This window comes from Trichomonas vaginalis, chromosome III (genome assembly GCF_026262505.1).
Source record: "Trichomonas vaginalis G3 chromosome III, whole genome shotgun sequence".
NCBI lineage: Eukaryota > Parabasalia > Trichomonadida > Trichomonadidae > Trichomonas > Trichomonas vaginalis.
This window is the reverse complement of record NC_067205.1, coordinates 3,175,802-3,190,762: the sequence shown is the minus strand read 5'-3', so window position 1 is coordinate 3,190,762 and position 14,961 is coordinate 3,175,802. Positions and strand designations below refer to the sequence as shown.

The 14,961-nt window shown below is 30.8% G+C and overlaps 5 protein-coding genes across 5 annotated transcripts, besides 1 other annotated feature; all 5 read left to right on the top strand.

The window, feature by feature from the left end:
* Positions 1-670: 670 nt before the first annotated feature.
* TVAGG3_0632260 (protein of unknown function (DUF3447)) lies at positions 671-2,605 on the top strand (the record flags this gene model as incomplete). The annotated part of the gene is made up of 1 exon (XM_001308201.1): positions 671-1,675. The coding sequence occupies one exon, from the start codon at positions 671-673 to the stop codon at positions 1,673-1,675; it is 1,005 nt and encodes a 334-aa protein (XP_001308202.1).
* A 127-nt stretch (positions 2,606-2,732) lies between these two features.
* On the top strand, positions 2,733-6,284 carry TVAGG3_0632250 (serine-type peptidase protein; the record flags this gene model as incomplete). The annotated part of the gene is made up of 1 exon (XM_001308202.2): positions 3,134-4,600. The coding sequence occupies one exon, from the start codon at positions 3,134-3,136 to the stop codon at positions 4,598-4,600; it is 1,467 nt and encodes a 488-aa protein (XP_001308203.1).
* A 118-nt stretch (positions 6,285-6,402) lies between these two features.
* Positions 6,403-7,438: a mobile genetic element.
* Positions 7,439-7,905: 467 nt separating this feature from the next.
* TVAGG3_0632230 (WD repeat-containing protein family) lies at positions 7,906-9,462 on the top strand (the record flags this gene model as incomplete). The annotated part of the gene is made up of 1 exon (XM_001308203.1): positions 8,047-9,393. One exon carries the CDS (start codon positions 8,047-8,049, stop codon positions 9,391-9,393), a length of 1,347 nt encoding a protein of 448 aa, XP_001308204.1.
* A 123-nt stretch (positions 9,463-9,585) lies between these two features.
* Positions 9,586-12,544, top strand: TVAGG3_0632220 (armadillo (ARM) repeat-containing protein family; the record flags this gene model as incomplete). The annotated part of the gene is made up of 1 exon (XM_001308204.1): positions 10,991-12,427. One exon carries the CDS (start codon positions 10,991-10,993, stop codon positions 12,425-12,427), a length of 1,437 nt encoding a protein of 478 aa, XP_001308205.1.
* Positions 12,545-13,485: 941 nt separating this feature from the next.
* On the top strand, positions 13,486-14,884 carry TVAGG3_0632210 (protein serine/threonine kinase protein; the record flags this gene model as incomplete). The annotated part of the gene is made up of 1 exon (XM_001308205.1): positions 13,499-14,884. One exon carries the CDS (start codon positions 13,499-13,501, stop codon positions 14,882-14,884), a length of 1,386 nt encoding a protein of 461 aa, XP_001308206.1.
* Positions 14,885-14,961: the final 77 nt, after the last annotated feature.

The window sequence follows — 14,961 nt, the reverse complement described above, 5'->3', positions numbered from 1 at the left end:
CTGAGTCCCGAAATTATATTATATCATATTTGATTTCTTACCTAAAGAATTGTTGCATGTTTATACATTCACCCTACAGATTATTACACTTTATTTAATTCATTCTGACAAAAAGCTTCATGACATGCTTGTTTTGAACTTTTATATTTTGTTGTTAATATTAAAGATTAATATAGAGTATGTAAAATTAACTTTCTACCAGTTATTTTTTCTTCAGTTTCGGCCATTTAACTTTAATTCAAGTTTCTGACATTACAGATGAAGTGTCATTTAAAAATATCTACAAATGTTAACAGCAAACCTTATGTAGTGTATATATCAAGTATTTTTTCCATGAATGAATACAAATCTGTGGCATTGCAAAAAGGAAATTTAGAGTCATAAAACGTGTGCTTTTGGCAATAAAAATACCTTTGATAATATGAACGTTACAGGATTTTGTGAAGACTTTGGATTGATTGAATCAAAATTGAAGATTTGGTGATGAATGGTGGATTGCGCTTGTGATCCCTACTTTACTATTGACACTACATCATTTCATATCACATATTGATAAATAATATCCGAAATCTGAGTTATCATTTTTATTCCCAAGTATAATATAGAGTTTTTACTCTTAATGAATGTTAAAGATATCTAATTTGATAAAATATAATATTAAAAATTTTTAATGTCGAAGCAAGATATTCCTCCAGACAAATACCTTAAACTGCGAGATCAGTACAAATACTATATTGATTCGTATAACGCATTATATCAGCTGAAAACGGAAAATGAAGAAGACCTAAACAAGATTTACAAAATGATACGAACAGAATTAATCGATTCAAAGAAATTTATACCCCAAAATATTATCAAAGATATTTTAAATATCATTCAGTATAAGAATCGCTATACAAAGTCATATTTATATCTTGCGAAACTCATTTATGATGATTATCATGTCAAAGAGGTCATCAATGTTGATACTATTTCAAAGTTCTTATTTTATAAAGAATATGGAATTAGATTAGACAATTCAGATGATTTCGAAAGAATTAGATCAGAAAATCTTGATATTCATACAGAAGATACTATATACAGAGCAATTATGTATAATGACTTAGAAAGATTCATTACATTCACAGAAAGAGAAGGATTTGATAAAGATCAAAGACTTAAAAGCGAATTATATCCATGTTCTTCCTATTCATTACTTGAATTATGTTGTTATCATGGAGCAGTTGATTGTTTCAAGTTCTTAAGAACAAAATTTAATTCATCAATAACTTTTAAATGTCTAGAATTTTCATTTTTAGGTGGAAATCCAGAGATCATGAGTGAATGTTTGAAATATGAAAAACCAGTATATTATTCACACCAAAAAAGTGCAATTATCTCACACAACATTGATTTTATTACATTCTTGATGAATGAATATAATGTTGAGATCTATTTAGAATACTGCGCAGATCATAATAATCTTGAAGCATTTTTAGTTTACCTTGATCGAACTAATGATATTAATCTATGCTTTGTTTATTCATCGATGTTTAATATTCCATCCCTTTGCAAATATTACCTATCACGTGGTGCTGATATCAATGCAGAAAATAGAGATGAACAAACTGCTCTCCATTGTGCAGCCTTAAAAATAGTAAAGAAACAGCCAAATTTCTTATTTCACGTCATATAAATATTAATAAAAAAGATGATGATGGTCACACCGCTCTTCATAAAGCGGCAATTTATAATAGCAATGAAACAGCTGAAGTTCTTATTTCACATGGTATAAATGTCAATGAAAAAGATAATGATGGAAAAACCGCTCTTCATGCTGCAGCAATAAATAATAGTAAAGAAACAGCTGAACTTCTTATTTCACATGGTATAAATGTCAATGAAATAGATTATGATGGTCACACCGCTCTTCATGCTGCAGCAATAAATAATAGTAAAGAAACAGCTGAACTTCTTATTTCACATGGTATAAATGTCAATGAAAAAGATGATTATGGAAAAACCGCTGCTGATTATGCAGCTGATAACACATAAAAGAAACGTAAGTAGATCTAAAGGTAGGTCCACAAAATCGTAACGATGCTTTCTTGATTTTGGTAATGGATTTAGACTATGTAGGTACTCAATGACTAATAGACGAAGAATGGAAGAAAACTGCAAGAGCGATTTCGAGGAAATATTATTAAAATTAACATTCGATTCTTTGACCTGCAAATAAACATATTTGTACTGTTAATCGGTTTTACAGAATAGATCTTGCGTTGTTGTATGTTTTGAAAAAGTATCTAGAATTTTTCCTAAGATACTCATTTTACGAGATAAAATGATATACCATCTACTAGACATTTGTGTATTGCTTCCCATATGTGGATAATAACTACCGAAATTGTAGTTTCAGGAAATTTGAATATATTTGGAATCCTAAGAAAGACATTATAATATTGAGTGTCTCCTATTTCAATATATCATATTGATGAAAATATAAATTCATGTAATCTGTCCTTAAATATGCTATCTAAATCTGGAATAGAAACTCAATTTCACCATAAAATATGAGAAAATTCCAAACTATGAAATAAAACGAACATATTCACATATGAGATAACAACCATCTATATTAGGTTTCTCAATTCTTCATTTAAAATTCCAAAAAAAAATTCAAAAATTTGAAAATCAAGAGAAGAAATACGAAATTTATATGAAAATTTGCAAAATGAAAAAATTTTGGAATTCTAAACATTATTTATTTTTGATGCTTGTTGAATCATTGGCAAATAACATAATTTCTCAAGAAAGTTACTTCATACTCATGTCAGTTATTAATGATATCTCTTATACAAACTCTAATAAACATTCAGAAAACTTACTCGAAGTTTATTTTTATTAATTTATCCGCAGTTCTCAGAAAATTACAGTTAATTTGTGAATGATACGCATTAAATAAAAAACAAATAAAATTAAACCTACATGTTATAAAACTGAGATATCTTCTTAATTTCAATCAGTATTGGATGACTATGGTTTATCGATTTTTCTTCATTTTTTTTTTCTAAATATGTTTCCAATATTATTAGCTTTTTCAAGCTCATTCGATACAATAACTTTTGTTCAGAAACTTGATCATTTCGATATTATGGATCAGACCACATTCAATCAATATGCCTATATCGATAAAAGTTATATAAAAAATGGAACATATAACTCAATTATACTAACATTAATTGATTCTGAAGTTCTTACACCCAAGGAACCATTTCCTCAACTAGCGATTGAAATAGCTAACCAATCTAATTCTCTATTACTCGCTTTGGAAATACGATATTTTGATAATTCCGTAATTGGCAATGATACTGCAGGATCAACTCTATGTGATCTTACAATAGAACAGATCCATGCAGATATTGCTCAATTCATTTTTGCTTTTGAAGGCAATTTCAACTTTCTAAAATCCAGAATTTTGCTTGTTGGCGCAGATTTTGCTGCTAGTATTCTTTCATGGTTTCGATACAAGTATCCACAGTATTCCATTGGTATATGGGGTTCATACGCTCAAACAGACATTATTTTCCAAAATACTTTTATTGATCAGAATATCAAAGCTAGGCTTACTGCTATATCTGAACATTGCTATGACATATTCCATGAAATGTTTAATACCATTCACATATTCGTTAATACTTCCCAAATTACAAAACTAAATCAACTTCTTCAACTATTCGATTTTGGCCATGGAACGAAAGGAGAAGACGCTTTATACATGTGGAACTATTTCTTTACGATGATTGATTATTTTCCAGGAGAAAAAGGCAAAGATAACCTAGAACGAGTTTGTGAGCGGATTAAAGATTATGCAATTGAAGATTTCGATAAAACAGTAGCAGAATTTGCGAGGATTTACAAAGAAACTGCAGAAAAAGCAAATGTCAGAATATCTCACTTAAATCCTTTTAATTTGCTTAACAATTCGATATCATCTTCAATGAGAAATGACAGACTTAAATACTACTTGAAATGCTCTCAATTAGGAAACTTTCACGTGTCAAATGGTTTCATTTCGCCAATGATTAGCACAGATTACTACTGGATTACTTGTTTCTCATTATTCGGTATAAACTCATTCAGATCAATACACGCCGCACGCAAAAAATACAGAAATCCATATCCAGGAACAGTTTCAGTTTTCACAAGTAACAAATACAACATTCACCACAACCTAATGCCATCAGATAATATAAATAACAACGTGCAAGTGATAGAATTACCTGGAATTGGACGATTCTTCGATACAGATGAGGATTCACCAAAAGATTACAAAGAAGAAAGAGAAAACATGAAAATAACATTGACCAAGTGGCTTACTAATGATTGTGCCACAAATTGTGATCAAGGAACCTGCATTTTAGAAAAATGTCGTTGCAACAATTTATATGAGGGAGAATACTGTCAAACTAATTCATACGACCAAAATGTTGTGAGGAATATCTCAATGTATACAACACTTGCAATTACTTTCGTTCTGATCTTCCTTTGCTCACTCGGATGGTACATTTTGCTCAAAGTACCGATTTCTACTTACCTTACAACAGGAAATTATACTTGATTTTGTTTGTAAACTAGCGTGTTTATATAATTTATTTAATTTTTTTTATTTTTTCGATCTAATATCTTAATAGATATATGTAATGAAAGCTTTCTGCTTAAGAAACAATGAGTTGCTGGAGAAATGATGCTACTCTTACTTAGAAATTAGAATTTGAAATTTTATTTTTCACATTAATGTATAATTTTGAAGACCATAAATTGTAAGGTTTGGTGTATTCAATTTCAAATCTAAAATGAATCTTTACAACAAACAATAAAAATGTTTCCAATTTTCAATTAAACTAAAAGAAAAAAGCAAGCGAATACTTCTAAAACGAATATCCATGGAATGATGCGCACTTTGGACAGCATTTCTCACAAGTAAGCTCAAAATTATTTCTCTGATGGGAAAGTAATTCATTTGCATCATAGATTAGTCAAGTAATATCCCAATTTTTGTAATGCTGAATTTCTTCAATTGGATTTGAGTATTTTCCAGTAATTTTTATATTATGAACGTGAGCTAACGTAAATGATCCAATGACATCATCTAAATTTTCTAGTCTGGCAAATATTTGATCCAAAATTCTCAAACCATCATCAAGATTATGTTCATCTATAAACAGAAGTGCTTCGTATCTAACACCAAACAAAAGTAGAGAAAGGTTCTTAGAGGTAAGTAAATTGTATTTTGATCTATCGTAATTCATTAAGATTTTGGTTAGATAATCAAAATGATTCGATAATTCTGGTTGATTTACTATTAACTTAGACATAGGAAGAATTATAAGCGTATGGAACAATAAGTGATAAGTAATTGCTTCAGCAAAATTATTAGAAAGATTATAATTTTGACAAAATAACAAGGACAATGCATAATAAATGAAAGCAAAGCGATCAAATCCTTGCATATAAAATCTATCCGGATGCTCTTTGGATAAAATTGCAAAGATTCTTGATATTGACTGAATAGATTTTTCACAGCGAATTTTTTCAATTTCATTTTCTTTTGCAATCGAATCAAATAGAGTGACAGTCCTAGTAAAATCTGTGGCCATTGTTTTAGCGCTTTTCGTTTTGATTATTGATAGTGGGTCTTCCATTTCTTGACTAAAATAAAAGGATTTATACTGCATATACGATTCTATTATGAATATAAAATCATTTGGAAAGAGTTTGGGAGGTAATTTTGTAATCTTCAGACAAACAAGATATGAAATTAATCTATCAGCAATATTTTTATTTGCACTGTCAGTTAAAAGAAATCTTCTTGCATCCATAAAACTTTTGATATCCCCTGATCCAACATGAAAACTCTCTGATACCTCATTCCTGCTCATAATGAATCAAAAATATGCCAAAAATTTATTATCGGAGTGTTTTAAGCTTGAAGTGTTCAAAGATCACGATCGATGTATATCGGATTGACAAATATCTGTACATTTATATGGTAAAGGGGTTACAAAATCTAATCTGAGTTATTCGACTTTTACACACTATTCTAATTTATTTTTTCATGAGATACAAATCATGAAGATCATCAATCATCGTTCACAATAGATGCTGGAAGTCTACGTAACAAATCATTAATTAAGGTACAATTCACTCTTATCGAATTATTCTTCAAACTCATAATTAGTTTTAATACTCATCGAGAAGAATTTAGAAAATAGCACTATAGCATGAACCAAATTAAGCATTACACTCATTAATTAAAGAAAATTTAAAAATTGATATTCTTTATTATTACGTTTAAATTTTGGAAATAAATTTTAGCTCCAATTTGAATATATTTGTTGTGAATATATTATGAAAGATTAAGGGTGCACCCGTATGTACGTTTATTTGAGAGGAGGAGGATTACCCTCTCAATTTTGAGGGATTCGTTAGTTTATTTTCTCGATGAATATGCAATAAAATTTGATTTTTACCTTATCAATATACTTCATATAATATACACATGTTCATGTAAAAACTTTTTTCCAAAATCCTCAGGAATTAAGGGATTTTTGAATTTGAAGAATTTTTTTCGAATTTTTTCGAAAAAAAATATTTTCAGAACAGCCTTAACGGCTAAGATTTAGGAACAATGTTAAGTATCAAAAAGAAAGGAGGTCTGATATAGACAACATATATCGTTGAAGGTTGAAAAAATCTCTAATATTTGAGCCCAAAATTTCAAATTTTAATTTTTTGAAAAAAGAGGCCACCCGTATGTACGTTTATTTGAGAGGAGGATTATATTTTTGAAAGGGTGAAACATTATGAATATGTTAATTATATAATAATATGTATTATTATAAAAAAGAAAAAATAAAGAACGTTAAAATTTTTCTTTCTTGATTTTTTACAAAATCTACTTAGAATTATGCAAAATATGACTAAATAATTATAAATTTCAAGTTAAAATTTAATTTTGATAAATAATTTAAATTTCAAAATATCAAGTTCAGTTCGACTATGTATGTAGTAATTCCTCAATAAAGTGCCAAAACCCTATTAAAATATATGAACATTTTCAACATTTTAATGTTTTTATTTAAAAATTTGTTGGAATATGAGCTTCAAACAATTATTATGTAAATAAAAATAATTAAATATATGTATTTATTCGTATTACAACCGTAGTAAGTCGATTCTTCCTTTCTTCTACTGAGGTTTGAATTTGATTTCGAATTGTAAAGAGATTCAAAGGGAAAATACTAGCGGATAAAAACTACCTCCATGAAAGGGTCATAATGGAGTCAAGTTGTATTTTTTGATATTTTTTGCTTTTCGAGCCTAAATAGGTAGCCAAGATAATGCCTAAAATAAGGTTCTAAATTCTGAAGTTTACATGATCCTCTCGTGTGCACCCTTAATAATGAAGTCATATTTTTCCATGAGAAAACAATTAACTATTATTCATTCTCTTTGAAAGTGCTCTAATGTCGAATTGCTGTGGAAAAATTTTCAAGTAATTATTTTTACATTTGCAAAAAACTGTTGGACGGTTTATTTTACGTTAGTCAGATGAATTGTATACCCATTCAATCTATATATTTTATGATTTTCATATGCACAGATCATATCATATATTATAACAATAAATTTTTGAAGATAAAATTATTGAGAACCGTCTTCTCAATTCTGAACCTAACCCCCGAAAAAATTTCTACGGTGTTGTATAAATTCAACGTAAGTCAATACGAAAATACATATCAGAATTGAAAATATTAATAATAAAAAGAACACTAAATATGAATCAATTATTTTTTATACTTTAATGTGATTGATATGATATGTGATCTCTTAATTTGAGTACAGTCATTCATCGAAAGTCTTGAAAAAAAGTTGAAAGTCCGAAAAATATTTCTTTAATTCAGTTCCCAACAAATTTACGTATAATGGATTTCATAGGAATTCTGTGAAAAAGTGCCGACGGCTTTTATTTTTTCTTCTCTCAATTTAGGAAATAAATAATTTATGGAGAATCGATATAATAATACAGATCAGATCATACAGAGACTCACAACGCTTTCAGCCCAAGCTATGGAGTCTATTGTAGCTCTTAGGAAAGAAATTTATCAATTACTTCAAGAAAGAAGTAAAATGACTATTCATCTAACCCAATATCAACTCGATTATCAGAAAATGCAAGAATTTTATAACAGATACAAACAAATTATTCCCCGAGAAATAGCCCAAATGAATTCGATGCGATATCAAAATATTCAACAAGAAAAGCGCTATACACCACCTCCTCAAAAACATCAAACAACACCAGTCAAGCCAGAAGTAAAACCAACTCCCATTCCAGTAGAACAGAAACCAACTCAAATAGAATCGACAAAAATGTCAAATTCCGACTTTAATTGGAGTTTTCAATCAACAGGGTCAAAACAATATAAAATATCATTAAAGTATTATATTGATGTAGGAAATATTATAACATCCGTGCAATACGATCCTACGGGCAAATTTATCGCTTTTGCCGACAACAGAAACATTCAAGTCATAGATACTACAAAGCGGGCTCCTTATTTTGTTTTAGAAATTCCTCATCCACAAGGCTGCTGCGACTTTCATACAAGAATTCTTCGATTTTCACCTGATGGAAAATTAATTGCTGTAAGTACATCAGGTTCACAAATCGCTATATTCTCAATGGAAACAAGATCTGTGATTGGCATATTAGAAGGCCATACAAAAAACGTTTCTTCGTTGGCTTTTCTTCATGATGGAAAAACTCTTATTTCTGGCGGCCACGATGGCAATATAATAATTTGGGATACGAATACCCTCAAGTCAGTTAATAAAATTTCCCATGAATTACAGAACGGATCCAATGAACATATGATTATCTCAATTGCAGTCACAGCAGAGGACAAATTCGTCGCTGTTGGGTTTATGAATAAGACTATAGGCATTTACGAACCTACATTCAAGCAGCCGATGAGAACTTTCAAAGCTCATGACGAATTCATTCTCAGTATCATCGCTGCTCCACAAAAATCGATTATATGCACGACCTCGCATGATTACACAGCAAAAATATGGAATTTGCATGACACTTCGAAACCATTGACGACTTTGACCGGCCACACAAGTTTTGTCATCAATTCAGCGTTCTCCCCACAGATAAATAGCCATATTGCGTTGACTGGATCGAAGGACGAAACAATCCGCGGTTGGGATTATTCAACCGGCGAAATGTTGTTTGTTATTAGTCCTTGCAGCAACACAATATTTAGTGTTGACCACCACTGCACAGAGAGGGAGTTCGTTTCCTGCTCCGGCGGAGGAATGGTTTGCGTCTGGGAATATTCTTGAAAAATTTCCATGCTTGTTCGTGATTTTATATTTAATATTCTTTGTATTGTGAAAATAAGTATTTCTAAATATATTTTTTTTGTGTTAATTTTATTTTTCTAAATTATCCATCAATCAGTTAATATTTCACTAAAATACATTTAAATATTAACATATCAGTAAAATCATTCATATATTTTATAATGAAATTGAAATTGTATCATAAGTGGAAGTTTAAAAGATTCTTAATTCTAATAGCTATGTTCATAATATCAATGTCTATGCTACAATATTACATTTTCTTCAATCTGAAATCGTTTTCTCCTATTCAATTGGTTGGAAATAAGATTATTCTTCCAATTCCTCAGAATTACAAACAATTACGATGGAAAATCGATTATAATGGAGCATATGCAGAAGATAATCTACGGAAATATTGCAATTTGACCCATTGCAATATCGAAACATTATTTAATGGCGAGCAAACAATACATTTTCTTTTGGATAACAAAGAAATTTCCAAATTTTCATATACTACAAACAAAGGACGTTTTTTATGCTTCGGAGACAGCTGGAAAAGAAGAATTTGCAGATTTAATGACATTTGTTTTGATAATGGAACACTTACATTTCTTGCTCCATACAGTATGAAAGCTGAGACACCATTTCTTACCATAGGAGCGAGACCACCTCCTTACGATCAAAAGAAAGACAGACAAGAAATATTTAATTTCAACATTTCAAAGAGGTCTCGCTCTTTGTCAAGGAAATATTTCGAAAACACAACCATATACACATCAGTATTCCACAATTCCCACATGATGTGGCATGCTTTATATGACTTAATTTTGCCACTATTTCATACTATGATTTTCTTCGGAATACAAGATTTAAACCCCGAAGTAATAGTTACACATCACGGAGGAAAGATTCCCAATTCGAATTACAAGAAGATTGCCCATTCTTTTATAAATTCTATGTATTTTCTAAAAACAGAAGCATGCTACAGGGATTTAATTGTAGGGATCACAAAAAATAAAGAAGAGAATGGCGTAAAATACCAATTTCCATACAATTTTACTCATTATTTGGTTCCAAAATTGTATAAATACTTTGGAATCAATCCAGAACAATCAGAACAACCAAAAGTGATAATTCTTAACAGAAAAGAAACAAGAAAAATCGTAAATTCTAAACAATTGATTGAAAAATTGAAAATTTTGTTTCCAACACATTTATATATTGAATTATACCTTGAAGACATGACATTAGGACAACAAATATCGGAAATATCAACATGTGATGTGTTAATTGGAGCCCATGGTAGCGGTTTATCGCATCTTGCTTGGATGAAATCAGGAAAAAGGCTTATAGAAGTATTTCCATACAAATTTGATTGCAAAGATTGGTATGAAAGAGCATGTAATGTCTCAGGAGTAAATTATTTCGGATATCATCCTCTAAATTCAAATGAAGCGTTTAATGTCACAGAAAAAGAAGAACTATGCTGGATGAAAGAGAAAAGATGCGAAGGCAGTTGTCATGATCGACTAAGGGATCAAGATATAAACATCAATATTTCGAGATTCATAAATTTGACATCGAAAATTTTTATGAGATGAAAAATTTCAAAGAAAACGATGATGACTTCGAATCATTTCTGAAGGAAAATGATAATGACCAAGATAAAGAAAACATCAGATTTGAAAAAGTTCACGAGTTACTCAATGAAATCAGATTAGAATCAGAAAATCAGAGTGAAACTAATATTATTCCGTTGCTGCAGACATTCATGGACTATATTTCCGATAGTTATAATGCTCTAGCATTCAAAAAGCAGTACAATGTCTCAGAATTACTAATTACGGTATTTTATCAGTATGAAGATGCAGACATAATAGATTCAGCAATATTGGCAATAATAAGATGGATTGCTTATCAAGATTATGATAATGAAAATTTTTTCCAAGAAGAATTTATGAATTTTTTAATTTCAATTCTCCAAAATGAATCAATTGTTTTCGAAATTAGAATGAAAACACTTTGTTTAATACAAAATCTATCAATAAGGTCATCGATTTTATTAAAATTCATGATAGAAAATAATTATGTAAATATTCTCGAAAATTACTTTACAGAAACACCAGGAGTAGAGGTAAACCCCATACCGTACATCCTTTCAATGCTAATTGACCTGAGATACCCAGATATTGACCTTTTTAAACGGTATCTTCAAAGTTTAGAAGATTCATGGATTTCTTACACAAAAGAAATCTCTTATTTGATCAGAAAATTCATTACAGCTGTTGAAAATCCAGTTGAAACTTTCCTTGAAGTTTTTGGCCAAAATTTCCATTTCTCTGAGCTAGATGGTAAAGAAGACGCATTAAATCTGTTTATTTTCTTATGTGAAGTTGCAGATTCTCAAATAATACAGTTATTTTTTGATAATAATGATATCCCACAATTATTTGATGAATCGTCCACCATTGCAGAAAAAATACTAGTTTTCCAACTAATAACAGTTGCAACCCCAAAATTGAACGAAGAAAGTATATCCAAAATTTTTACAGAAAAATTCGTAAGCGATTCAGTAAGATTAGTCAAAAGAGCACAAACAGAGTTACAAAGATCCTTTATAACCATGTTTGACACATGCTTAAATTGTTTCCCGGCTGATTTGAAGAATTCTATCATTAATAAGAAGATCATCCACGTAATAATCAGATTTTTGATTACCGAAGACCAAGAAACCGTGGAATATTCATTGAAATCATTGCTCAATCTCCTGAATTCCTCAACTCTCAATTTTTCCAATCTTACAAACGTTGATCTCAGGTCGTTAGATATGATATTCGATGAATACGATTTCAAAGACGTTTTCGAAGAGATTGAATCTTCAGATGATCTAGATTTTGAAAAAATTGGACCGTTAATCAATGAAATCAGTGGATGCATCGATAAATACATAGATACAGCAAATATAAATGTAAAATATACACCAATTCTCGAAGTTTCTTCGGAATTCATTTCAGGCTATGAAGATATCATCTAATTTGTATATTTATCCTGAGATTCATCAAAAGAAACGTACGGATCTCATGCACTATTTCTTCTATAGAAGTTTTGTTTGTAAATTTTATAAAGATAACGTGTGTAATTTTTCACCCAGCCGTAAGAATCACACTTTTGAGAGTTTTACATGACATTTGCCGGCAAATATCATGTAAAGTTGTCTCAAATATTTTAGGGTAAATACACCGGCAACCCCTGGGAAATAATTGAGAATAAATTACATGGCATTTGCCGACAAATGTCATGTAAAATTCTCAAATGTTGAGTCCCTTATAGCAGGGTGAAAAATCACCCACGTTATCATTAAATCACGTTATATATTTCATATATCACTACAATGCTAAAAAAATTACATATCACTACGATGCTGCGGCCAGAGTCACAAAAAATAATAATGCAATAACGACTTTAAGCTTATTAAGATGGTTCCCAATATTCAAACAAACGTATTAACCACTGAAATGATTAAGTTTATTTTTAATGATAACTAAATCCATTAATATCAAGAATTTAATATGTCAAAAGTTGGATGTTAACATAACATAACATAAATAAGTATTGAAGTTAATTCAATGATGATTAAAATATTCATATGTAATTGGAAACATTTTAAATAAATATCGATCTAACTTCATGTTTAATGATATGATAAGCATAAAGTATTTGCATATGGAAGAAGTTATGCTTGGGGCATGTAGATAAATCATTTTTTATACAAGAATGAAAAAACAATCAATTTGTTTTTTTTAGATAAATAAATTTTCAGATGAAAAAGACAATGATGCATAACAGCCTGTCTTACGACTAACAAAATTAAAAGTTTTAAATACGTTTATTGATTTATCCAAAATTCTGTATATTTAGACACTTTTTTTATCTCGTAAATTCAATTGCTTTTATGCTCAACTTGATTGAATCTCATTGATCGTTTTTAGGCTACCCGTAGAGAATCCATAGGTTCAGCGTGATTTCTCTCGTAAACTTTTGAATTGAAATAAACGATGAAAAAAACAAAAGTTTACAAAAATTCCATATTTGCTTTTTTTTTCCAATGGCAGAGAAGCAAGAAGAAGTGCTCCTCTCCATTATGAGTTGGCTGCGGCAAAAGACAGCAGCATTCCGATTCGATAGACAACTGTATTGCGTTGTTACGGATACAGAATTCGTTTGCTATTCTGATGAACAAATGACAAAGATCGATAAACAGATTCCTTTAACACAAATCTCAAAAGTTTCCCCACTTCCAGCATCGTCAAGACCTGGGTTCTCATTTCAGCTTCCAAATGGTTCGACTTTGATTTTTTACGATACATCTATTCATCAAGCACAGAAATGGATATGCGCCCTTCGAACTGAACCACCAAGCGAGAAAGTAAGCATTGACAGTTTTAACTTAAAGAAAGTTATTGGCCGTGGAGCTTCCGGAAAAGTCTATTTGGCTGAAAAGAAATCGACAGGTGAACGCTTTGCAATTAAGGCTATTCGCAAGGATTCATTACCACAAAAAAAGAGAGTCTCACGAGTTAGAGCAGAAAGAAATGCTTTGATGAGAGCAAAACATCAATTCATAACTCGCCTCTTCTATGCATTTCAGTCACCAACCAAGCTCTATTTCGTCATGGAATACGAGGCAGGAGGAGATCTCCGTCATCACATGGATCAAAACACGTCTTTTTCGTTGCCACAGATACGAATCTATTTAGCTGAATTAGCATTAGCTTTAAAGACATTACACGGCCTTGGAATCGTATACAGAGATCTCAAGCCAGAAAATATTTTGCTTGACGCCGAAGGACACATCAAATTAGCCGATTTCGGACTGGCAAAAGAAATTAACTCAGAATCAGATGCTACATCCATTTGCGGGACATGCGAATACATTGCACCAGAAATGTTACGATCCCAGCCGCAAACGTTTGCCGTTGACTGGTGGTCATTTGGCGTTATTGCATTCCAGCTACTTTGCAATCGTTTGCCATTCGCAAGTGCCAATCCACAAAGATTATTCCAATTAATCATGAATAACCAACCGAGAATACCAAACAACTTAGACAGTTCTGCACAGTCGTTCTTACAGCAGCTTCTAAATAAGGAGCCAGCAAAAAGACTCGGTTCTGTTGGCACTGATATCACTCACCATCCTTTCTTCGAGGATATTGACTGGGACATGGTCGCAAATAAAGAGTACAAACTTGATTTCGTGCCATCTCTCGAAACTCCGGATTCTGTTGAAAATTTCGACAATCAACTGACAGAACAGACTCCACAAGATTCGTATACCGATGATAACCTCAACATCAACGTTCAGGGATTCTCGTACGTCGGAGCGAACTCTCCTTTCGACGATTGCGTGATCGGCGACTGCAAAATTGTCGATTCAATGAACGACGACATGTCCGATGAACACAACATGGAAGAAAACAACGATGATCAATAATCCTTATTTATTTATTGAATAATTTAATTTATATTATGTTATGGACTCACTCTATGTGAGGCCTGAATAAAACATTA